General features: G+C 34.9%; 2 protein-coding genes across 2 annotated transcripts; both read left to right on the top strand.

Annotated features, from left to right (window-relative positions):
• Positions 1-2,826: 2,826 nt before the first annotated feature.
• Positions 2,827-6,206, top strand: LOC114181862 (uncharacterized). Its single transcript, XM_028068475.2, has 3 exons — positions 2,827-2,942; positions 4,444-4,708; positions 5,211-6,206. The coding sequence occupies exons 1-3, from the start codon at positions 2,859-2,861 to the stop codon at positions 5,357-5,359; spliced, it is 498 nt and encodes a 165-aa protein (XP_027924276.1). The 5' UTR covers positions 2,827-2,858; the 3' UTR covers positions 5,360-6,206.
• Positions 6,207-10,902: 4,696 nt separating this feature from the next.
• Positions 10,903-16,001, top strand: LOC114182284 (uncharacterized). Its single transcript, XM_028069122.2, has 5 exons — positions 10,903-11,104; positions 11,205-11,264; positions 13,770-13,872; positions 14,821-15,085; positions 15,597-16,001. Exons 3-5 carry the CDS (start codon positions 13,789-13,791, stop codon positions 15,743-15,745), a joined length of 498 nt encoding a protein of 165 aa, XP_027924923.1. The 5' UTR covers positions 10,903-11,104; positions 11,205-11,264; positions 13,770-13,788; the 3' UTR covers positions 15,746-16,001.
• Positions 16,002-25,766: the final 9,765 nt, after the last annotated feature.

Here is a 25,766-nt window from a genome sequence, read left to right as displayed (position 1 = left end):
CATCCCCTGAAACATAAAAATTTCATATTTTCCATATCCAACCATAACTCAATAACATTCGGCCACCACAAAATTAAAAAACCCCCAAATGTGCTGCTTTGAAAATTTTGGTGTTGTCCAAACGCACAACATTGTCAAACACCACAACATGCCACTACAAAATCAAGACTACAAAACCACACCACAATGCAAACCAGAATATACCAACGACTCTGTCAAACAATGTTGTACCAAACTCGAAAATAAATGAAACGTTTTTCCCCCAAAGATTAAACCTTTTCGATTGCTGAAGAAAAAAACACGAACCTTACACTAAAACAGTGTTGCAGAACGGCTTCCGGTAGGTTGGTTGTCGTTGTCGTCGACTCGCTTCCACTGGATTCGATCCCCTCCACTATCGTCGCTGTCGCAAGTGTGTCCTCTCACGGTGACCGCCTCCCACCTCGCTTCTGTAACACCACAACTTCTCTGTCTCGACTTCCTCCGACTATCTCAGTCTCTCTCGGCCGTTTCGCCGACTTCCTCACTCTGGCTTCACCTTTCCACACACTTGATCACCCTGTCTCCGCCTTTCCTTTGAGTTGCTCATGCTGTCGCCGCCTTTCCGCCGACTTTCTCACGTTGTTTCCGCCTCTCCTCCGACTTACAGAAATTGTCTCCACTTCCTCCAACTTTCTCCCTCCCTGTCTCACAAACACTCTACAAATTTTGCATTTTGGGACACTTTCTCTCTCCACATCTACTTTACTTTTGGCAAAAAGAATTTGTTGCACATAACCTCCGTGCACGTGACCATGGGTTCTGTTTGATTTAAAAAAAAGAAAAAAAGGGTGTCACGTCACCCATGTCAAAATTGAGTTCGAATTTTATGTTCGAATATCATTTTCATTTCTGCAACGGCAACTGTAACAGTGAGATCAACACCCACTTCTCACTTTTCTCCGCGCGTCCAGAAGAAAGATCGTGTCCGACCCAAATATCAGTGTCCGACATCGCGTCGTACGTGCTTCTGACGGGTGTCCGTGTCTGGTGCGCTTCCGACTCGAGGAAGCGCGGCTCCAACACGTGTCAGAGCTTCATATCAGCACCCAAAAACCGACAGAAACTTGCGAGAGAGAACCAGTGAACCATTACTCAGGTGTGTTCTGATAAGTAGTCCCTAGAAACCAACAAATCCATTGTTGTAATATATTTTTTTTGCCTATTTTTTTTGTGCTGCTCGACTGAGTTCGCTGAATCGACTCTAATCTCAGCGATTTTACACGAGCTTGAGCGAGTTTGCTCCACTTCACACGAACCTACTCAAAAGCGATTCTAGATACGAGTTAAGTAGATTCGGGGTGTGGAACGTAAACTCGTCCAACTTCACGAGTTGAGTCACGATTTTTATAAATTTCTAAATATATTTAAGTTTATATATTGCCATGGTATATATCAGCGCTTGAGATGGAGAACTCTAGTTTTAATGTTGTGGCAAAGATCATGGTCTTTGTCCAGCATAATGATAATCTTTGTAATGTATTCATTTATTAGGAATTAGAAACATTATAACGTTGATGAATAACTTTGACTCCAAAATTTTCACGATGGTCTATTTTAAGTTGTTTTTTCAACACTAGTGAAGAATTGACCTTGTATTCTGACTGCAACTTTAAATTTTAAGGAAACTGTTCATTTTTAATCATTGATGAATAACCTTGTGTTTTCTTTTAAATATACTAGACAATATGCTAGCATAAACTACATAATATGACGTGCCTTAAAAAAAAATCTAAGTTGTTGGTTCAGTTTGAAACATGAGTGATATTGTATAGCATTTGTGCATCATGATAGAAAAATCTGCATTGTAAGTTCAAATTTTCTCTCTCTTTTCAATCCTGGCAAGGCCTTAGTTAATATTTGCGTGACATAACTTGAACAAATACTAATTGTTAAAATTAAGGATGATTTAATGTTAATGTTGAATTCACAAAGTAGGAAATTTAGAGTTAAGCCTACAGAAGATAGGCGGCATATAAGTGGATCTGTATCATACCATAACCTTATCTGGTTACATGGATCATTCAACTCTATTGAGTTCAATGGCCAAATTTTCAAGGATATCTCATCCATGAGGTAACTTTCAATAATTTCCTATTTGCATAAAAATTGGGCCATACATGGCCCAACAAAAATATTCTAATATACTACCCACGCCTCTCCTTCTTCTTCGGCCCCATTGCCGACCATTGCTTCCATTAGTTGCCGCCCCTGCATTCCATCACTGCCACTGCAACTCTTTTTCTTTTTTCAAATTACTTTTGTTAACTGCCAGCTGAGTTCCTAATTTTTTATTCTTCTTTTCCACTTCATAAAGGATTTTTGGGGTTTTCAATATTCTGATATCAATATTTTGGGGTACCACGTGCATCGAACCCTATTTCAGTTCCGAAGAATGTGTTTATATATAAGAAATTTAAATTGCATTCAATTTGAATTTGTCCTTTGTGGGTTGCATCCTTTGGTTCGAAAATCCCTTATTTTAAAAACCCTAGCTCGAGCTCCAATCGCCTCTGCACTCGGTAAGAATTTCTAATGCGTTTATGCAAATGTCGTAAAGTGTTTAGTTTCAGCCTTGTCATTGATTTATGTGTTTTGCTTCTGAGTTGAATATGTTGAAGAAATTTAATTATGCTATTTGTGTCTAAAAGGTCTTTTTTTCCTTTCTTTGAGTTACAGTGTTGCCTTTCTTTGCCTTAACAGATAACATTATTTTTCCATTTTGATTCAACTGAATGATTGTTGTTTTGATGATATTTTTCTCAAGTTTCTCTAGATAATGTTTTCTTAAATCTTTCAGGAGTTTCTTTTCTTCAAATATGGATGAGAGCATGAAACAGTTCCAAAAAAAATTGACAGAACTGGAAGTGGAAGCTGAGCACCATCTCTTAGCCCGACAACAGGTAATTCAAATTTATGAATTGAAGTTGATTATGTTTTTTCAAAGACTTATAACAAAGTAAGTAATAAAATTCATTAAAAAGGAGTAAACTCTAGCTTCTATTGCTACATTGAGGACAAGAATTTGGTCTTAATAAGAAAGTAGATGGTAAAGTTCATAATTATATTTGTTTCTGCTGTAACTTTTTCCTTGGTTTGTATGAAGTATGTATGTCAGAATCTATTGCTGTATTCAAATATTGTCTTGGGAACATGATAATGATGAATTTGTTTGAGACACTTTACTCAATCTAATGTATTCTTCTTTTACTTTCCTTAATGCTGTCTTCTTCCAAGGTTTTGACACAAATTTATGGTGAAAACATCCTACTCGTTTCATAAATGAATAAGTATAATAAGAGTCTGGTACAGAGTTCCTCGAATTTCAATCATATATCCTCATGATGAAATAGTTATGTAGCATATTAATCATGGAAAACTACAGATTAGCATCTTGAGATCTGTGTCTTGTACAACTTTGTCTCTTGACTTCAAAAGGCATGTTTAGATTCTCAAGGTTCTCAAAATGCAGAAACTTCTTATGTTAATTTTTCTGTTAAAATTTGACAAACTGCGTCAGGTGATTAACACGTGACTAGCATGTCACCTTGATGTGTTTAATCATGTGCAACTTAGCCATATATAACTTTTGAATGGTTTATTACTTCTAAGTTGCACATGATTAAAACATTTGTTAATCATGATCTACTTTTAAAAGGGTGTATAAGTTTAATCAATAAGTGTGAGTGTAAAACTATTAATATTGATTAAAAGGGTTATAACTGTTAACCATGATGGAGACATAAAAACTAAGCACTAGAAGTACTGGAATCAGAAGAACTATAGGCAAAACTATAAAGGAAAATTTAAAGGTCAATTCATTTGTCTATATTACTGTAGAACACAACAATGTTTGATCTATAAGTTACAAACGTAGCTTTTGAAAAACTATGGTATAGTAGCTATTTTTTCCGAAAAAAGCTTTTAGCTAAGCACACCCCTAAGTGACAAAAACTATATTTAACCTTGACCCATCTACCAAAGTTGTTGGGCAACTGACTCTCCTAAATTATGAAACCTTAGTTTTGTCTGTTGTAATTGTTCTTTGATTAGCTGTCTTTGGTGTTACATTTCTTTTTTCCCTAGTATCATCGGTATACTGTCCATTCTACTATCCACTATCTTACCCTCTGCTGCAATAAGTTAAAACAGAACTCAATTTGCACACCAAAAGCTACGAAGAGCAACTAAAGTGCCAAATGAGTTATGTCAGTCAGTTTGGATTCACAAAGTAACTAATTACTTGATCCCAATGTTATTTCCTTATTACTATGTACAGAAATCACTTTAATACCATAGTGCCAATGAAGTTTTTTTTTTTTGTTTACTATGCCTATAAAAGCTTCTTTTTAATAGCTTTTCTATCAAACCTGCTATGCAATTCTCCCTTTTGGTAAAATACAGCTGGTTGAGAATGATAGATTGAGAAATGGGAATAGAGAAGCACTTACTGCATTAAGGAAAAGGGCTCGGACAACAATGAGCAGTGTTCCATCTCCTTTCAAGTCAATGATGAGGGGAGTTGCTGGGAGCTCAAGACCTTGGGTTCAGGAGGTTTGCAACACCTGTGGCAACCATAACACTTCTGAGCCGACATGGATGATGTTTCCAGGAACAGATCTGTTTGCCAGAATACCGTTTCATGCAGCTCATACTATATTGGAAATAGGTTTTTGGCCACCCTATTCTCTAACCATTTGAAAAATACTAAAAGAAAGTCATAAAATTTCCCTAAATGTTCACCCACGCTCAGTCATTGTAATTGCAATCGCTGCAACAATGAAAAGAATGTAATTTTACCTAAATGTGGCTTTTGTCTACTGCGCTGTTGCGGTTTCAAAGTGCTAATGCCACTTAAAAGAATTATTCTTTGTGTAGAACTATATCTGAATTGTTGACATGGGACTTTATGATTATTTTTTATATTAATTTATGTTTAATTGTGTAATACATAATCTTTACTTATATAAGCAAATGACATGACACCAACATTACAGTTTATAGGTTGTGTTGAGACTGACTATCTCCATTCATGTTCTTTTATTGATCGTTACTATTATAATTGTCCAAACTTTGAACTATAGCTATAAGTGAAGTCCTTTTATCGAAAAACTTATTTCCAGTAAAAATTGCTTGCTATACTTTTTTACTGACCATGTAATTATTTACAGATCAAGCGAAGCTTGACTTTGAGCCAAAGAAACTACAGAGCATTATGAAGGAAAAAGCTTACCTTCTATCAGAGTCAGGTGTTCTTGCAGACAAGATAAGCCCTGGATTGCTCAAATCGCTTGTAACCTTAAATGAAAAGAGAAAGTAAGATGCCTTGACCTGCTATATAGTGAGAAAAAGCTTGTCGTTGCATTGTCAACTGGGTGGAAAATGTCAGTGTTTTCTGGGAGAATCTTTCTTGAAGCATTTATGTTAGGTCAGTTATCTAGTCTATTACTGCAAGTGTGTACATTTTTTCCCCAAGTTTATATACTATTAGTACTACACTCAATCCTAGAAATGGAACTATTGTTGCTTGTCAGCCTTAACTTATTTTGATGAAACAATAACTTATTTTACCAAACTCTCTTGAGATAGATTATTTTTTTTACGCTTTAAAAAATAAGCTATTCAAACATGGACCTGATTCTTAAATTGTTATGTGGACCTTGCATTTTCTCTAGCCAGATGTGGGGTCTTTATCATCTAATGGCATTAAACCAACCTCTTCTCCAACCTTGTAACCAAGTCATGAATGAATGTAGAACCAATGAAGAAGAATGATGTCTGTGCTCAGTTTAATATCATGTAATTATTACCTGTTGTGCAAAAATTATGAGTTGTGGTAGCCTGGGGTGGGGATTAAACAGGAATTGGATCAGACAGATTTGGGTTAGTTTATCATTATATGAAAAATTAAAAGTTTGATTTATTTTTTGTTATTTTATATTTAGTTTCTAATGGTGCTTCAAATAAGATTGTCACTGAAGTTGGATATTTGTGGGAAAAGTGTTAAATTGAGCTTGAACCATTGACTTTGGTCAAGTTAGAGAATCTAGCATTCGACAACCATGTGGTTTCCACGTTCCCATTTTGTTGTGGTCCCCATTGGAGGAAGATCTTTATATTGAGTGGAATGATTGCATTAGAAAATGAACACATGTTTCACCAAGAAAGATTTTGTTGGACAGTCTGGAAAGGATTGCAATATGAACAAAGGGATTGTGATCTTACAAAGTGTTTCCAGAAAAGATAGGAGAAATTAAAGTGTTGGGATAATTCCAACACTTCATGGAAGGTGTTGTCACCAATCAAACAATTGAAGTTTTAGCATGCTACTCACTTTTCCTATTACTTATTTTCAGGTGAGGTGGTCCAAACCTCTATCTTTAGGGTTAAAGATATGTGGGAACTAAAGTAGTTTGGTGGGAAGAACAAGGCAATAGTTTTAGGGAATGAGTAATGATGTTATGTAACATTTTCCTGTTTCTCTCACTGCTCTTCCTATTACTTTGTTGCATAGAAAAAAAATTAAATGAACAAGAAATGTATATTAATCTCTTAAAGTTTAAAATGTATTTAAGAGGATAATGTAAGATTTAGAATTATTGTAAGATGTAATGTTTGTGGAACTCAAGTATTCATGTAGCTATTAAGATTTGTGTTTCAAATTTCTTGAATATTAAAAAAATGTCATTTTAGAAGGGGAGGAAAAATTATACATATAGGTAGATAAAATACATAAATTGAACTACTGTAAAGTTAAACTAAATTTTATAATTAATTTAAAAGAACTGAAGTAATTTATAAAATAGTTTAAATACTTTAATATTACTTTAGAATATCTGAATTATGTCAATGTCAATTATCACTGAAACATCTTATTTTAAAATATATTTCAGTTACTTCAAACAATCCGACTAGTACATAACATTAACTTATTAAATCTAAAACTAAATCTTGATTAATTTAACTTAATTCTTAACTAGATCAACGAATTGTTTTTCTTAAAAACATTTTTTTTAATGAGTAGAGGGTATTCATTGGGTTGAGTTATCGATGATTTAATCTGACCCAGTTCAATCCATTTAAACCAGGCTGAGTTTTATTTTGATTGTGTCAAAACCGATTCAATCTAAACTAATTCACTATCGAATGATGAGTTTAATATAAATGATTCGAAATTTACTTTTATACTTATATTATAGATAACTTAAATAGTGTTTTTTTTTTTCATTAGCTTAGAAAAACTTCTTATTAGTACTTATTGACTTATTTAAATATTTGTATATATTTTTATAAAAAAATTTATTTTTTAATCAAGTTAATACTTCAAAAGTATAATTTTTGACAAAATAAAAAATTTAAAACTTTTCTATCTCAATCCATTATTTATTTATTTATTTTATTTATTTGTGTATTTCAATCCATCTTCACATTAAAAACATGCAATATGGAATGAGAAGACAAAGCTTCCATTGCCACCGTTATCGTGGTCGTATAAGGGCTATGCAACTAATTAACAGTTTTCTTTCTACACTCCATTATTATTAAATGCACCAGCTATTATTAGAAAAATATTAAAATATATTTATTCTTCTATGTCATCATTGTTCTCTAATGCAAAGGAAAAAGAAGAGAGGCAAACTCATTATAAAAAAAAAAAAACTCGTTTCAAAAATTGTATTTTAAAAAGTATTGTACGTGTTCCTAAAAATGTCTTACGAAAAGTTTATTCTAAAAAACTCTTTTGAAGTATTTTTCCTGTGTTCTAGAATTCTAAACAATTTAGTTCGAAGATCCTATTTTAAAAATCATGTTTAGAAATTTCAAAAAATTTATTCCGAAATGCTTTTACAATAGATAATCCAAAAAGTCACTTTTATAAAAGATTATTTGGAAATGATAGGAGTGTAATTAGATATTATTTTAAAATTTCTCATCTTTCCGAATTTTTTTACTTAATAAATGTTTATTAGTTTTATTCCTCAACTTCAAGTTAATGTATTTAGATCTTGCCATTATTATGTTGTCAAAATCATCTGACTTACCACGTGAATTATAAATATGACATAACAGCCACATTCATTTTTTTATGTAAATTTTGTTTTTAATTCTTAGAATTTTTAATAAAATTACTTTTAGTTTCTTAACATTTGTTTATTGGTTTTAGTCCTCCAATAATTTCTTTTTTTATGAAATCTATTTCCTCAATTTTTGTATTTGACATCGTCTTTAATCTCTCAATTGAAGTTTAATCTGACAATGTCTTGTGATTTTAAGATACTAGAAAGTTTTTGAAATTGTGAAACAGTAAGACTTTTTTTTTTTCATGAAAATGAGCTTAAAAATGAATATATATATATATATATATATATATATATATATATATATATATATATATATATATATATATATAATTTACAATTCCCTCCAACTCTCAATGTTCAAAATTCATTTAATGTTCATTAAAAAAATTTGGCCTAGTTTAGTCAGTATGTAGGTTAAACAGGTTGATTAAAAATTGGTAGACGAAAACATTATTAAAAGACTAAAATTAGTAAAAAAAATTGTAAAAAATTAAGAAAATATTAAGAATTAAAATGAGTCAGCAAAATATAAAAAAGCTAAAAGTAGATTTAATAAAGAATAAGAAAAAAAAAATTTGACCCAAAAAAAAAAACTGTTATCACATTAAATTCATAATAAAAAATTAACATAAATATCTCATCTTAATTATAAAAGCTAAGACATTAATGAGTTTAGAAACATAATTTTCTCGTAAATTAAAAAATCTGTTTATTAAGAAGCAGAAAAATATATTTACTATTACGTTAATAATATTTAAATAATATATATATTAATTTTGTCTATACTATACTTATTTTTTTATTACATGGTATAATTTATAAATCTTATAATATTTATTATCGGTAAATAAATATTTTTCTAATATTTAAGCATCGAAATATATATAAATATTGTGATGAGTGATGATGCAAAATTGTTGTATGAGACATTCCGTACACCAGTCATGGTCTGTGTCAGCCTTTTTCTTGAGATAATAACACTTTTTTTTTATCTCATAAAATTTGGACTTTGATGCATTCTCTCTCTTATCGACAGTTGAAGCATTTCACTTGCCACTGGGCATACATTGGATGTACTCGCTGCAGTGAAAAATCAAGTGGCTACCCTCTGCCACGTGTCGATAGCCTGAGGAGAGTGAATGGGTCCTGCGACTGAGAATCACTTCATCTCTCAACAAACTATCTATAATCATCTCTTCCTCGCTTTTACATTTTTATCTTTTTCTTTCGATTCAAACACTTACAAAAAAGAATAAACTTATAATTATAACTATACCATATTCTAATATAATTATTTTTATTAACTCTTAATGCATATGTATATATCTAATTTGATATAATTTATATCATCACCTTTGACCTCATTTATATATATATATATATATATATATATATATATATATATATATTACTTATCATACCCATTTACATGAAAGATCAATTAAGTGTTTAAATGTAGATATATTTTAAAATATTTTTGCAAAATTTCATATTCTCGTAAATTCTCGTATTAACAGTAATTATTAACAGTAATTATGTTAGTTAATTCTCTTAGCAGTTTGATTACTCTGATGTTTTTTAATGTCGTATATTCACATAATATGTGGTATAAGTAAATTTGTTCGCATATTACTATTACTATTACTATTATTATTATTATTATTATTATTATTATTATTATTATTATTATTATTATTAATAAGGTAAAAATATTTTACCGCTTAAACCTCATATTACTTTTTTTTCAAGAATTCCACATGGTGGGAAGAAAGAGTTTGACAAGGTTAAGAGTGATTCTAAATTATTTAACTAATTTTAGATATATTGATGTTAGTTTAATTTTTTTTTTTATAATGATGGTTGGATTGTATAAGATTTAAAATTTTCACCAAAGAATTACTCTTAGACATTAAGTTTATGGTTGGATTTTTTTTATTAAGATTATTGTACTGTATAGTATTTAAATTTTTCATTGTTAAACTTAATTATAATCACTGTAATCACAATTATTTACTTTAATGACACTTTTAATTTTTTTATTATAAATTTTCATTGTAATAATTATCTTAAACATATTTGAATGTATTTGTATACATTCAAATAACTTTATAATAAGTTTTCATTATCACATTTTTTTTTTTCTTTTTTATGATGACCAAATGTTTCCTCATTATGCTCACATGATATGAATTGGACATTCTTCCCTTTTCGAATATAAAAAAAATGTGATTGTAGACAAACAAATAAAGAAAAGAGAAATATTGTTTATAATTTCATTTATTATAAACAATATAAAAATAAATCAAAACATTTCAAACAACAAAAACGTTAATGACATTTCTTATTCTCTTATGCTTTATTATGACCAATTTTATTTTTTTGTCTAGAAAGTTTTTCAGAGTATATTGTCCAATCTCGTCACATAACAATAAAAACAATCGAAGGTTTTAACTAAATAACTTATTTATTAAAATAATAAACAAACCACAAAATTTGATACGTTTTATTTGTCAACTTAAAATAATTGATATTTAGTGGTCGATAACTTAATCAATAACAAGATAATCAATTATGTACTTGAGATAAATTTATTATTTTGAATTATATAATTTTTCAATCGATGACTTTTAAATGCGACAAAATCATACGAAAATGGGCATTAAAAAGAAAATGTAATTTCTCAACGGCAAAATGAAGATTTGGTATTTCTAGAAGTGGTGTGGAAGGAAAATATGGGGTACAAAAAGAAAAACCGCCTGCGTAGAAATGGGCTTGAACACCCAACCAAGAAACGGTTGTGAAAACTGAAAGGTAAAAGAAAATAACGTCGTCAAATTGGTCTCCACCACCACCAATATTCCTTTAATTCTCTTACTGCGGTTGTTACGAAACGAACCAAAACAACGCCACCGCTCTGAATCGCTTCCTTCCTTCTTTCACCTTCAATTCAATTCTCTTTCTCGTTTGCATCACACTTCCCAAAGGTATAATCATACAATACATGTTTCCAATTTTCGTTTTCTTCTTTTTCACCATTATCATCGCTGTTTTCATTTCATGACCTTCATTGCGCGCGTTTTGCAGAGCCACCATCGGACTGTGATTGGCGGACGATTCCGACCGCCACGACCACCGCGAAGACAGGTTTGCTCGTAATTTGCATTCTGGTTCCCTTTCTCCCGATTTGTAACCTAAATTTCTGATTTTCGTAACCCTAAATTTCTGATTTTGTGATTTTCGACCATCACGACCCATTCTTTGATTCCCATCAGACTGAAATGCTGGGGTTTAAATTTAGTGTCTAAGAATGTCATTTTGTCTAGCTAACGGTTCCAGCATTTACCTTCGAAATAACATTCTCTTCAGCTTCAACTACTTTAGAACAAGTAAAGAACTAAATAGAAAGAATGTGAGGCATTGGCGAGCTTTACACAACTGATGTGCTTTCAGTTTGTTCATTGGGTATTTTCTTTTCTATGGAGAATTTATCCTAGTGCAGCAGTAAAGTTGCACCTTGATGACCAATTGATCATGATTCAAATATGAAAAAACCCTCTATGCATATATAAGGATAAGAGTATGTATGGTGACCCTCCTTAATATCATTACTTAGTGAGTAGACTGCATGTTAGTTAATTTTCTGTGGAGGATATGCTATCCTCGGCCACTGCACTTTTTTCTCTCCCTCTTATCCAGGAATATTTTTTCTATTGTATTAATACTGAGTAATGTAAATGAAATTTTTGGTTGTTCCATTGCTAGACATTCAGGGGTTTAAAGCAACAATCATATTGATGATGTCCGTTGAACTTGGAAGGAGGACATTTAGAAAGATAGGGAACCTAATCTAATAGAAGGGAAAGCTTTTATTCTTGTAGAATGTATTGTATAGATCTTGCATATAGTCCATGTACATAGCTTTTTATAACCCATTATGTGTGCTCTCCGTATAAAATAAAACTTTGCTGCTAGTCTTCTGCAGCACATGTTGCCAAACATATGGACCATAATTAATGCTTCTATTGTTTTTGTATTCTTCATTGAAGGAGAATTTCTTTTTGGTAATATAACATTGGGACAATATTCAGTCAACTAAATTTGAAATGAAAAAAATAAAATCTGATTTTTGGGCCACAAATTAAACATATGAAAAAAAGTTGGTGGGCTGGGCCCAGAAATGCAACCGGTTTCACCATGTCGGGCCAGTCCGGCCCGACCCTTTTAAAGCGGGCCAAAAACGGGCTGGCTCAAAACGGGTCGGGCTGACCTGTTTTGACAACGTCACTGAACCAGCAACCCGGCGGAGCTGCCATGCGAGGCGATCAGAGCTGTCATGCGAGACGATCGGAGCTGCGACGTGAATGACCGGGGCTGAGATGTCGAAATAGGTCAACGTTTTCAAGTTCGAACTTCTCTTCTTCTTCGATTAGGGTTTTTGAGTTGGGCTTCGATCTCTGTTTTCGCTTGGATTTTGATTTGGGGCATTGGGGTTTTGGTTTTGGCTTAAAATCCGAAAGCCAACAACATGTTTTTGTGTCATTTTGTCTCGTTCTTCAAACTCGGCTCGCTCTCGAACTCGCGAGTCCGGCACGAGTCAACGAGTTTACTCCGAGTTTGAAAAAAAACGAGTTATATGCGATGACTTGCAAACTCGTACGGGTGTACGAGTCAACCCGCGAGTTTGATAACCTTGTTTGTTAGTATGATTATTGTTTTCTGATCATAGGTTGTACTATATAAAGCAGAATAGTTATGTCTGTTACTAAAGGTAGACTTGGATAAATAACTTAATTAAGCACTTATTAAATATGAGCTAGTCATAATAAGCACTTGGATTTTAGTTTTTTACTTTTTTGTATAATCGAAGAAATCAGTTTGAAATATTTTCATGTAAGATAGAAGCTGTTTTTATTAATTATCCCAGAAAGCTTATTTAATAAGTTTAGGACAACTTATGGACATATCATAAGCTATTACAGAATTGAAGATTAGCTAAAATAGGCTTTAAATAAGCTCTTCCTAACTGATTAATTTTGATCATGGCTTAGGAATGTGAGTTCATGGTTCTGGCTAGAATATATTTAAATGCTGAGAAATGTGATTATTTTAGTTGGGATTAGGTACCAAACACAATATTTCCTGTCTATAGATTCTATAGTAATGATGGCGGAAACCTTTTTGGAGCAATATCTCCATATTCATTTACTCTGGGTGCATCTGCTCTATTCTGTATATTTTTTTTAAATGCAATGAGATGCATGAACACCTAGAGAAATGAATTTGAATTTGTCCTTTGTGGGTTGCATCCTTAGGTTCGAAAATCCCTTATTTTAAAAACCCTAGCTCGAGCTCCAATCGCCTCTGCACCCGGTAAGAATTTCTAATGCGTTTATGCAAATGTCGTAAAGTGTTGAGTTTCAGCCTTGTCATTGATTTATGTGTTTTGCTTCTGAGTTGAATATGTTGAAGAAATTTGATTATGCTATTTGTGTCTAAAAGGTTAGTTTGTTTTCCTTTCTGAGTTACGGTGTTGCCTTTCTTTGCCTTAACAAATAGCATTATTTTTCCATTTTGATTCAACTGAATGATTGTTGCTTTGATGATATTTTACTCAAGTTTCTCTAGATAATGTTTTCTTAAATCTTTCAGGAGTTTCTTTTCTTCAAATATGGATGAGAGCATGAAACAGTTCCAAAAAAAATTAACAGAACTGGAAGTCGAAGCTGAGCACCATCTTTTAGCCCGACAACAGGTAATTCAAATTTATGAATGGAAGTTGATTGTGTTTTTTCAAAGACTTATAAACAAAGTAAGTAAGAAAATTCACTAAAAAGGTGATTAACACGTGACTAGCATGTCACCTTGATGTGTTTAATCATGTGCAACTTAACCATATATAACTTTAAAATGGTTTATTTCTTCTAAGTTGCACATGATTAAAATGTTTGTTAATCATGATCTACTTTTAAAAGGGTGTATAACTTTTATCAATAAGTGTGATGTGTAAAACTATTAATCATGATTAAACGGGTTATAACTGTTAACCATGATGGAGACATAACTGGAACCAGAAGAACTATAGGCAAAACTATAAAGGAAGATTTAAAGGTCAATCATTTGTCTATATTACTGTAGAACACAACAATGTTTCATCTATAAGTTACAAACGCAGCGTTTGAAAAACTATGGTATGGTAGCTCTTTTTTTTTCCGAACAAAGCTTTTAGGCAAGCACACCCCTAAGTGACAAAAACTATATTTAACCTTGACCCATCTACCAAAGTAGTTGGGCAACTAACTCTCTTAAATTATGAAACCTTAGTGTTGTCTGTTGTAATTGTTCTTTGATTAGATGTCTTTGGTGTTACATTTCTTTTTTCCCTAGTATCATTGGTATACTGTCCATTCTACTATCCACTATCTTACCCTCTGCTGCAATAAGTTAAAACAGAACTCAATTTGCACACAAAAGCTACGAAGAGCCAACTAAAGTTCCAAATGAGTTATGTCAGTCAGTTTGGATTCACAAAGTAACTAATCACTTGATCCCAGTGTTATTTCCTTATTACTATGTACAGAAATCACTTTAATACCATAGTGCCAATCAAGATTTTTTTTTGTTTACTATGCCTATAAAAGCTTCTTTTTAATAGCTTTTCTATAAAACCTGCTATGTAATTCTCCCTTTTGGTAAAATACAGCTGGTTGAGAATGATAGATTGAGAAATGGGAATAGAGAAGCACTTACTGCATTAAGGAAAAGGGCTCGGACAACAACAAGCAGTGTTCCATCTCCTTTCGAGTCAATGATGAGGGGAGTTGCTGGGAGCTCAAGACCTTTGGTTCAGGAGGTATGCAACACCTGTGGCAACCATAACACTTCTGAGTCGACATGGATGATGTTTCCAGGAACAAATCTGTTTGCCAGAATACCGTTTCATGCAGCTCATACTATATTGGAAACAGGTTTTTGGCCACCCTATTCTCTAACCATTTGAAAAATACTAAAATAAAGTCAGAAAAATTCCCTAAATGTTCACCCACGTTGGTTATCTTCAGTCATTGTAATTGCAATCGCTGCAACAATGAAAATAATGTAATTTTACCTAAATGTGGCTTTTGTCTACTACGCTGTTGCGGTTTTAAAATGCTAATGCCACTTAAAAGAATTATTCTTTGTGTAGAACTATATCTGAATTGTTGACATGGGACTTTATGATTATTTTTTATATTAATTTATGTTTAATTGTGTAATACATAATCTTTACTTATATAAGCAAATGACATGACACCAACATTACAGTTTATAGGTTGTGTTGAGACTGACTATCTCCATTCATGTTCTTTTATTGATCGTTACTATTATGGTTGTCCAAACTTTGAACTATAGCTATAAGTGAAGTCCTTTTATCGAAAAACTTATTTCCAATAAAAATTGCTTGCTATACTTTTTTACTGACCATGTAATTATTTACAGATCAAGCGAAGCTTGACTTTGAGCCAAAGAAACTACAGAGCATTATGAAGGAAAAAGCTTACCTTCTATCAGAGTCAGGTGTTCTTGCAGACAAGATAAGCCCTGGATTGCTCAAATCGCTTGTAACCTTAAATGACAAGAGAAAGTAAGATGCCTTGACCTGCTATATAGTGAGAAAAAGCTTGTCGTTGCATTGTCAACTGGGTGGAAAATGTCAGTGTTTTCTGGGAGAATCTTTCTTGAAGCATTTAGGTTAGGTCAGTTATCTAGTCTGTTACTGCAAGTGTGTACATTTTTTTCCCCAAGTTTATATACTATTAGTACTACACTCAATCCTAGAAATGGAACTATTGTTGCTTGTCTGCCTTAACTTATTTTGATGAAACAATAACTTATTTTACCAAACTCTCTTGAGATAGATTATTTTTTTTACGCTTTAAAAAATAAGCTATTCAAACATGGACCTGATTCTTAAATTGTTATGTGGACCTTGCATTTTCTCTAGCCAGATGTGGGGTCTTTATCATCTAATGGCATTAAACCAACCTCTTCTCCAACCTTGTAACCAAGTCATGAATGAATGTAGAACCAATGAAGAAGAATGATGTCTGTGCTCAGTTTAATATCATGTAATTATTACCTGTTGTGCAAAAATTATGAGTTGTGGTAGCCTGGGGTGGGGATTAAACAGGAATTGGATCAGACAGATTTGGGTTAGTTTATCATTATATGAAAAATTAAAAGTTTGATTTATTTTTTGTTATTTTATATTTAGTTTCTAATGGTGCTTCAAATAAGATTGTCACTGAAGTTGGATATTTGTGGGAAAAGTGTTAAATTGAGCTTGAACCATTGACTTTGGTCAAGTTAGAGAATCTAGCATTCGACAACCATGTGGTTTCCACGTTCCCATTTTGTTGTGGTCCCCATTGGAGGAAGATCTTTATATTGAGTGGAATGATTGCATTAGAAAATGAACACATGTTTCACCAAGAAAGATTTTGTTGGACAGTCTAGAAAGGATTGCAATATGAACAAAGGGATTGTGATCTTACAAAGTGTTTCCAGAAAAGATAGGAGAAATTAAAGTGTTGGGATAATTCCAACACTTCATGGAAGGTGTTGTCACCAATCAAACAATTGAAGTTTTAGCATGCTACTCACTTTTCCTATTACTTATTTTCAGGTGAGGTGGTCCAAACCTCTATCTTTAGGGTTAAAGATATGTGGGAACTAAAGTAGTTTGGTCGGAAGAACAAGGCAATAGTTTTAGGGAATGAGTAATGATGTTATGTAACATTTTCATGTTTCTCTCACTGCTCTTCCTATTACTTTGTTGCATAGGAAAAAAATTAAATGAACAAGAAATGTATTTAATCTCTTAAAGTTTAAAATGTATTTAAGAGGATAATGTAAGATTTAGAATTATTTGTAAGATGTAATGTTTATGGAACTCAAGTATTCATGTAGCTACTAAGATTTGTGTTTCAACTTTCTTGAATACTAAAATAATGTCATTTTAGAAGGGGAGAAAAAATTATACATATAGGTAGATAAAATACATAAATTGAACTACTGTAAAGTTAAACTAAATTTTATAATTAATTTAAAAGAACTGAACTAATTTATAAAATAGTTTAAATACTTTAATATTACTTTAGAATATCTGAATTATGTCAATGTCAATTATCACTGAAACATCTTATTTTAAAATATATTTCAGTTACTTCAAACAATCCGACTAGTACATAACATTAACTTATTAAATCTAAAACTAAATCTTGATTAATTTAACTCAATTCTTAACTAGATTAACGAATTGTTTTTCTTAAAAACATTTTTTCTTTTTTTTTTAATAAGTAGAGGGTATTCATTGGGTTGAGTTATCAATGATTTAATCTGACTCAGTTCAATCCATTTAAACCGGGCTGAGTTTTATTTTGATTGTGTCAAAACTGATTCAACCTAAACTAATTCACTATCGAATGATGAGTTTAATATAAATGATTCGAAATTTACTTTTATACTTATATTATAGATAACTTAAATAGTGTTTTTTTTTCATTAGTTTAGAAAAACTTCTTATTAGTACTTATTGACTTATTTAAATATTTTTATATATTTTTATAAGGGTTATGCAACTAATTAACAGTTTTCTTTCTACACTCCATTATTATTAAATGCACCAGCTATTATTAGAAAAATATTAAAATATATTTATTCTTCTATGTCATCATTTGTTCTCTGTTGCAAAGGAAAAAGAAGAGAGGCAAACTCATTCTAAAATAATTTAAATATATTTTTGCCTTTTAATTTTCAATAAATTTAGGAATTAGTACATTTTAAAATTTTAAACCGATTTAGTTATTTATTTTTCGAAATAGGTGAATTTAGTATCTTTAATCAAATTTTGTTAGGTTTATTTGATATTTCAAGCACATTTCATAATTGTATTTGGATTATTTATATTATTTGACACATTTTTACTTTAATGTTAAATCAAATACTATTATGAAACGCATTTGAAATATTAAATAAATTTAATAAAATTTAATTAAAAGGATTAAATCCATATGTTTTGAAAGATAAATGACTAAATTGGTCCAAAAATTCAAAATAATTAATTCTAAAATTCACTTAAAATTAAAGACCAGAAACATATTTAACCAAAAAAAATAACTTGTTTCCTAACACATTTAATGTGTTTCAAAAAATTTGTTCTAAAAATTTTTCAATGTTCAAAATTCATTTAATGTTCATTAAAAAAATTTGGCCTAGTTTAGATAGCATGTAGGTTAAGCAAGTTGATTAAAAATTGGTAGACGAAAACATGATTAAAAGACTAAAATTAGTAAAAAGATTGTAAAACATTAAGAAAATATTAAGGAATTAAAATGAGTCAGCAAAATATAAAAAAGCTAAAAGTAGATTTTATTGAAAAATAAGAAAAAAAAATTTGACCCAAAGAAAAAACTGTTATATCATTAAATTCATAATAAAGAAACTAACATAAATATCTCATCTTAATGATAAAAGCTAAGTCGTTAATGAGTTTAGAAACATAATTTGCTCGTAAAATAAAAAATCTGTTTATTAAGAAGCAGAAAAATATATTTACTATTACGTTAATAATATTTAAATAATATATATATTAATTTTGTCTATACTATACTTATTTTTTTATTACATCATATAATTTATAAATCTTATAATATTTGTTATCGGTAAATAAATATTTTTCTAATATTTAAGCATAGGAATATATATAAATATTGTGATGAGTGATGATGTAAAATTGTTGTATGAGACATTCCGTACACTAGTCATGGTCTGTGTCAGCCTTTTTCTTGAGATAACACTTTTTCTCTCTTTTTTTTTCTTTTTTTTTATCTCATAAAATTTGAACTTTGATGCATTCTATCTCTTATCCACAGTTCAAGCATTTCACTTGCCACGTGGCTGCAGCCTGAGGAGAGTGAATGGGTCCTGCGACTGGGAATCACTTCATCTCTCAACAAACTATCTATAATTCATCCTACATTCTCATCTCTTCCTCCGTTTTACATTTTTATCTTTTTGTTTCGATTCAAACACTTAGAAAAAAAAAACTTATAATTATAACTATACCATATTCTAATATAATTATTTTTATTAACTCTTAATGCATACGTATATATCTAATTTTATATAATTTATATCATGACCTTTCACCTCATATATATATATATATATATATATATATATATAGCCAAACTCGACCAAATAAGTAAATAATGTGTGTATCGAGACCGCCAAGTATCCAGTCTAGGCCGAGTTAACCTAGCTTGTACCGGTTTTAACCTAAATTAAATGTCTAAGAGGACAACCTGCACCTCATGTCACCAACATAAGCCATCAAGGCAAGTAGGCGGTCTGGACCGACTACTCGAGCATATCTAGTAAGATTACAGCCTAAGCCGACCACTTAAATACACTCAGTATGATGGAACCTCCACATTCAATAAATCCTAAGGGCCTGGGTTTGGGCCCTGGCCCACTCGCAAGCCCCTGATGAGTGCGTATTTTTGCCCTCATTTAATGTTTAGTTATGGGTATTTAATTGAATTTGTGTGCTTAAAGAGTGATTTAATTGATAATTCTAATAATTAGGCCATTTGAGCTTGTGTGATAAAATTGTCTTAAAAAGTGATTTTTAGCTGCATAAATTATTTTTGGATATTTTAACGTTTGTTGATGCAGCTGAAGTTAAGATTAAGCTTATTTAAAGGTGGAAAAATAAATTGATTGAAATTACAAACACCTCTAAAGAAGGCTGAAATTAACAAGTTTTGGAAAAATCACTTTTGCACCCCTAAATTACATATGCACTCCCCTCCTTCCAAATGGGCTACAGAAAACTTACTTCTACACCCCTACATTTGTCTATTTTCACTCCCTCTTACCACTTAAACCCAACTCACTCAGATCAGGCCATGTGGCAATCCCCAACTTTTAAATCTGTCCAATTAAAACATTCCACGTGGCATTAATCCTTGCACATGCATGTGAACCAATTAAGTAGTGCCACGTCATCATCATCTTCTTCCCTTAAACCCTAGCAGCCAACACTCACGACCACCATGGCAGCTACTGCTCCACCACCACCGTGAGCCACCACGCCAGAAAGCACGAACCATGACAGCACCACAGCAGCACTCAGCCGCCGTCCTCCCTCCACCCTCGCCGGCAGCTACCGCGAGTTCCTCCGACCACCGCGAGCACCTACAACGCACAGCAGCACCTGCAGCTACCAGCACCGTCAGCCACCGCGCAGCAGCAACGAGCGCGCAACTATGGCCACCGCGACACCATCGTCAATGCACCTGTGAGCCAGAACAGATCCACCGCGACAGCGAACCATCGCTGCAACGCGCAAGCAGCCACGCCGGAAAACGCTGCTGGAGCGAAGCCACCGGGAGCAACCACACTATATCTGCAACGCACCAGATCTTCACGCAGCACCTCCATCTTCGTCCACATTCGCGGTGCAGTACTAACACCTCTGTTTTCGTGCAGCAGCCGTGCCTATAGCTGACCACTGCAACCTTTCTTCATCTTCCCCGCACATGACGCCGGCCACCGCAGATCTGCAACTCGCCGGAAAACGCGAAACGACGCAACCAAGGAGATGGACCTGCAGCAGCAGAAACGTGAGAGCAGCAGCCATGGAAGCTCATAATTCGTGTTGTGGCAGAAACCCTAGGGGAAGAGAGAGAGAGTTTCATTTGGGAGAGAGAAGACTATGCCACGTGTCATCCTGTCATTGCACAGTCAAATGGTCAAATCTGGTCAAACATTCAAAAGTTGGTCAAACAGTCAACTCTGGTCAAAGACTGGTCAAAGGAGAGGGATTTATTTGCAAATATTGATATTTTTGGATGTCTTTGCAAAATTAGACTACATGATTGAAATGGGTTATTTAGAAAATTAATACAAATATTATTTGGTGATAATTTACCAGATATCTTTAAATAATTAATTTATTTAATTATATCATAAATTATTAACCAACTATATTTGTCAAATAGTTTATATCTCTCCAAATATCTTTGAATATTTATCTTTATCTTTATTTTAAAAGATATTTGAGAGGTTTTAGCAATAGAAAAGCCCAGTCCAATTCCTATATAAAGAGACCAAAGGAGAAGCAGAAAAAGACAAGCTCGGCACTTCGGAATTTAGGAACCCTTAGGGGGACCTAATTTCTTTCTCTCTTTTCTTCTCTCTATTCATCTCTCTTTATTTTGCATTCATGGAGTTCTAAACTTCTTGGGTTGATTCCATTGTAATTTCATTATGGATTTTGAGGTTAGAATGAATTAATTTCTTTGTTCTTTTTATTATTGTTGAGGTTTTAATTCATCTATGTCTTTTATCTTTGAATCACGTAAAAAGTAATGATTTAAAATCTATATGCATGTTGATCATATGAGTTCAAGGGTTTTTAAATTGAATTGAGACTTTACTTTGATTTTATTTAGAAACTTTCATGTGATTAAATGAGTTTTTACCAATAATTGAGACTTTACTTTGATTAAAGGTATTTACTCTAATGAAAATTAATCGAGACTTTACTTTGATTAATTAAGCTTTTTATTTGGTGAGGAGATAAAAGAATAGACATGATTAGGCATAGTAAAATTTGATTGAGACTGTACTTTGATTGAATTTACTATGGATAATCTAAAAGTTCTCACTTTTAATTGAGACTGTACTTTGGTTAAAAGTGAGAACGCTAACAAATTAATTGAGACTTTACATTGATTAATTTGCAAATCTACAACAATAATTAATTGAGCAATAATCTTTAGATAACCGATGATGAATCTATTTTGAAAAGGCAATGGAATCAATCTATTTTCTTTACTATTGTTTTTATTTCTTTTTATCTTTTAAATTTTATTTCTATCTGTGTTTATCTTAATCCCCATATTTTTATTATTTTATTTGACTAACTCTTTTGTATAGAATTTATAAGAACTAATTTGTTAAAAATCAATTCCGTGTTCGTTGGGAGACGACTTTGGGTTACTTTACCCTTTCTATTTTGTTGACTACTTTCTTAATAATACTGAAGTTGTTATAGATAAGTAGTATTAATTTGATCGCGTCAACGACAGCGTTATCAGTCCCACTTAGAGCCCAAGTCAAGGCCCAACCCGTGAAATGGTCAAACTTCATTAATGCTTTATAAATACGCGTGGACCCCATCATTTAAAGGTACGCATTCATTAATCACTGATTTGACTCTCTGAGAGCTTTGACTTACTTGAGCTTCGGAGACTCTACTGCAGGTAACCCCTCCTGGGTCAAGCTGACATGTATCGACCGGGAAGAGGCCAACTAAGGAGATAGCGGACTACGTGGTAAGGTGACGCTTGTGCCTAACCTATCTTATTTGTTCTCTGCAGGAACAATTGGCGCCCACCGTGGGGAACGAGACGAACACCTTTAGTACCCGTTTTTTCTCTGAAGATGGTTTCTACCCGCAGCAGAGCTAGAGCGAACAAGCAAGTGGACGCTGGTCCCTCTGGACCTCCCAACATCACCCCTGACTTGGCCGCCATCCTAGACGGTCGGGCAAAGATGCAACAAGAACTCGCAGACCTGAAGAAGCGCAGTGCTGAAGAAATGGAGGCGCTAAGACAAGAGAACTCTCGCCTCAGGCGAAAGATCGAGGCGGATCCCAACCTGAAGGGAAAAGCCAAAGAAACCTCTGAAGCTGTAAAGTCTCCGGCTTTCCAGCCCACAGAGGAAGAAAGTGAATACAATCCCACCCCCACACCTTCACCACCACCCAACAGACACCTGTTACTTCTACACATCCCCATCACTTTCCATCCAGTCAACCGGGGCTCACCGCACCCCCAACTCCCGCCCCCACCATCCGCACCACCCACGCCCCCTACAACATACCCACCGCCCTCCATACCACACATATCCCACCCTACAACCCACAATATCTTCCCACAACCTACATTCCTCCTCACAACATCACCTCCACCTTTCCTGCTATGATCAACCACCCACCCCCACCCCACATGCCCCACCCCCACCAGCCCAGATGCCGCCACCTATTCACGGATTTTATCGCCAACACCCCTTTCCCAGCCCAGTGGGAACCATTCAACCTGGATCGCTATACCGGCGAAACCGACCCGGATGAACACCTGAAAGTCTACATCACCCATGTCGCCCTGTACACATCCCAAGACGCAGTATTTTGCACAGCTTTCCCCACCACCCAGAAAGGCCCTGCCCTAGAATGGTTCACCACTCTCCCGCCCTACTCAATTGATAGTTTCGACACCCTTTCCCACATGTTTTCCACCCATTTCGCTGGAAGCCACCCACATCAAACCACCACCATATCCCTACTGGGTATCAGACAGGAACCCAATGAACCACTCAGAACGTTCATCGATCGCTTCAGTAAAGCCGCCCTTCGTACACCACACCTCAACCAGGAGATGATACTCCAATGTATGACTCTTACCCTACAACCCGGCCCCTTCGCCAACAACGTCTACCTCCACCCACCCACCTCCATGTACGAACTCAAGCTAAGTGCAGCCGACTACGTCCGCATGGAGGAAATGCAAACCCTTCACACCAAATTCTGCAACGACTACGCTGCCAACACCTCCAACAACACCTCCAACCCCACCCCACAACCTCATCCACGCCCTAATACCCGCCCACGCGAACCCCGCCAACCTCGCTTCACCAGATATGCCCCCCTCACAGTAGCCCGCTTCCGCATCCTAGACGAAGCCCTCCAAGTCGATTTAATCCCTCCACCACGCAAGACGACCACACCTCCCAACGCCGACATGACCAAGTATTGCCGCTACCACCGCAACCATGGTCACACTACGGAGGAGTGCAAAGCACTCCAGGATAAAATAGAAGAACTGGACCGTGCTGGCCACTTTCGTCGCTTCATCCGAAGGGATGACCATTCCTCCTCCTCCTGATCCCGCCACTCCCCACGACCCGACCACAGACGTCAACCAAATGACTCTTATCACAATAGCCACCCCATCCAACCCAACAGTCAACAACCAGAGCTCGCCCGCACCGACATCACCCCTGCCGACCCCCCTTACGAGGCACTATTAATACCATCTCTGGTGGCTTCGCAAGTGGAGGCTCCACCTTGTCCGCCAGAAAGAGACACCTCCGCTATATACAATCCATCAACCATATCACCCATTCCCACCACAGACGCCGCATGCCCCCCATCGTATTCACCGATGACGACTTCCACGGCCTCGACCACCAACAAGATGACCCCATGGTCATCACCATCGAAATTGAAAATTATGCTGTTAAGAAAGTCCTTATCGATCAAGGCAGCTCAGTTGACATCCTCTACTGGGCCACCTACCAAAAATTACAACTTCCTGACACCGCCATGATACCATATGATGAGCCCATATACGGTTTTTCCGGCGAACGAGTATCCACCCGGGGCTACATAGACCTCCACACCGTCTTTCGGGACGGAGCCCAACCAAAACCATCCCAATCCGCTTCCTTATTGTCGATGCGCCAACATCTTACAACATACTTCTGGGTCGTCCTTCCCTCAATACACTTGGCACAGTCGTCTCTACCCCTAACCTGGCCATGAAGTTCCCTGCCCCATCCGGCGACATCCTAACCATAAACTGTGACCAGCGCTTGGAACGCGAGTGCTACATGGCGAGCTTAAGACCACAACTCTCAATCCAACAAACCAACCACATCGAAAGACCCCCTGATCACAGCATAGCCCTATCCGGCGAAGACCTCGACCCCAGAATAGGCCAGGATGTCCGCCTCGAACCAGTCGAGGACACCATTCCTCTGGAGCTCCCCAATGGCCACTCCACTAACTTAGGCACCGATTTAAATTCTGACGAGCGTGCCACAATCACACCCACCCTCATCAACAACACAGATCTTTTCGCCTGGTCAGCCGCCGACCTCCCTGGAGTAGACCCCCAGGTGGCATCACACAAGCTGTCCATATATAAAGAAGCCTGCTACGTATCCTAGAAAAAGCGCAAGCTTGGGGAGGAACGCCGACAAGCGGCCAAGGTGGAGGCCGACAAGTTATTGAGCGCAGGATTTATAGAAGAAGCTCAGTACACCACTTGGCTTTCTAACATTGTCTTGGTGAAGAAAGCCAATGGAAAATAGCGGATGTGCGTAGACTACACGGATCTGAATAAGGCTTCCCCTCGCTACGCCTATCCCCTACCCAACATCGATCGACTCGTAGACGGCGCGGCAGGAAACAAGGTGCTTAGCTTTTTGGATGCATATTCAGGTTATAACCAAATTCCCATAGCCACAGCAGATATGCATAAGACCGCCTTCATCACGGACGATGCCAACTACTTCTATAGGGTCATGCCCTTTGGCCTCAAAAACGCCAGAGCAACTTACCAACATCAATGGACAAGGTCTTCAGCCACCTCACAGGACACTGTGTCGAAGTATACGTCGATGGCATGGTTGTCAAGTCCCCAAGCCATCATCAACACGCTGAAGACCTGGCGGTAGTGTTCTCCGCGCTGCGCCAATATAACCTCCGCCTAAACCCCGATAAATGCGTATTCGACGTCGACCGGGGTAAATTCC

Source organism: Vigna unguiculata, chromosome 4, assembly GCF_037176805.1.
Source record: "Vigna unguiculata cultivar grain cowpea cultivar isolate G323 ecotype 2 chromosome 4, ASM3717680v1, whole genome shotgun sequence".
Classification (NCBI taxonomy): Eukaryota; Viridiplantae; Streptophyta; class Magnoliopsida; order Fabales; family Fabaceae; genus Vigna; species Vigna unguiculata.
This window is presented reverse-complemented; position numbering and strand designations above follow the sequence as displayed.

Bases quoted from the DNA above. Each gene is read 5' to 3' on its own strand.
- LOC114181862 (XM_028068475.2), top strand. From the start codon at position 2,859: ATGGATGAGAGCATGAAACAGTTCCAAAAAAAATTGACAGAACTGGAA. The intron at 2,943-4,443 runs GTAATTCAAATT...GGTAAAATACAG, and splicing joins ATCTCTTAGCCCGACAACAG to CTGGTTGAGAATGATAGATT. The intron at 4,709-5,210 runs GTTTTTGGCCAC...AATTATTTACAG, and splicing joins TCATACTATATTGGAAATAG to ATCAAGCGAAGCTTGACTTT.
- LOC114182284 (XM_028069122.2), top strand. From the start codon at position 13,789: ATGGATGAGAGCATGAAACAGTTCCAAAAAAAATTAACAGAACTGGAA. The intron at 13,873-14,820 runs GTAATTCAAATT...GGTAAAATACAG, and splicing joins ATCTTTTAGCCCGACAACAG to CTGGTTGAGAATGATAGATT. The intron at 15,086-15,596 runs GTTTTTGGCCAC...AATTATTTACAG, and splicing joins TCATACTATATTGGAAACAG to ATCAAGCGAAGCTTGACTTT.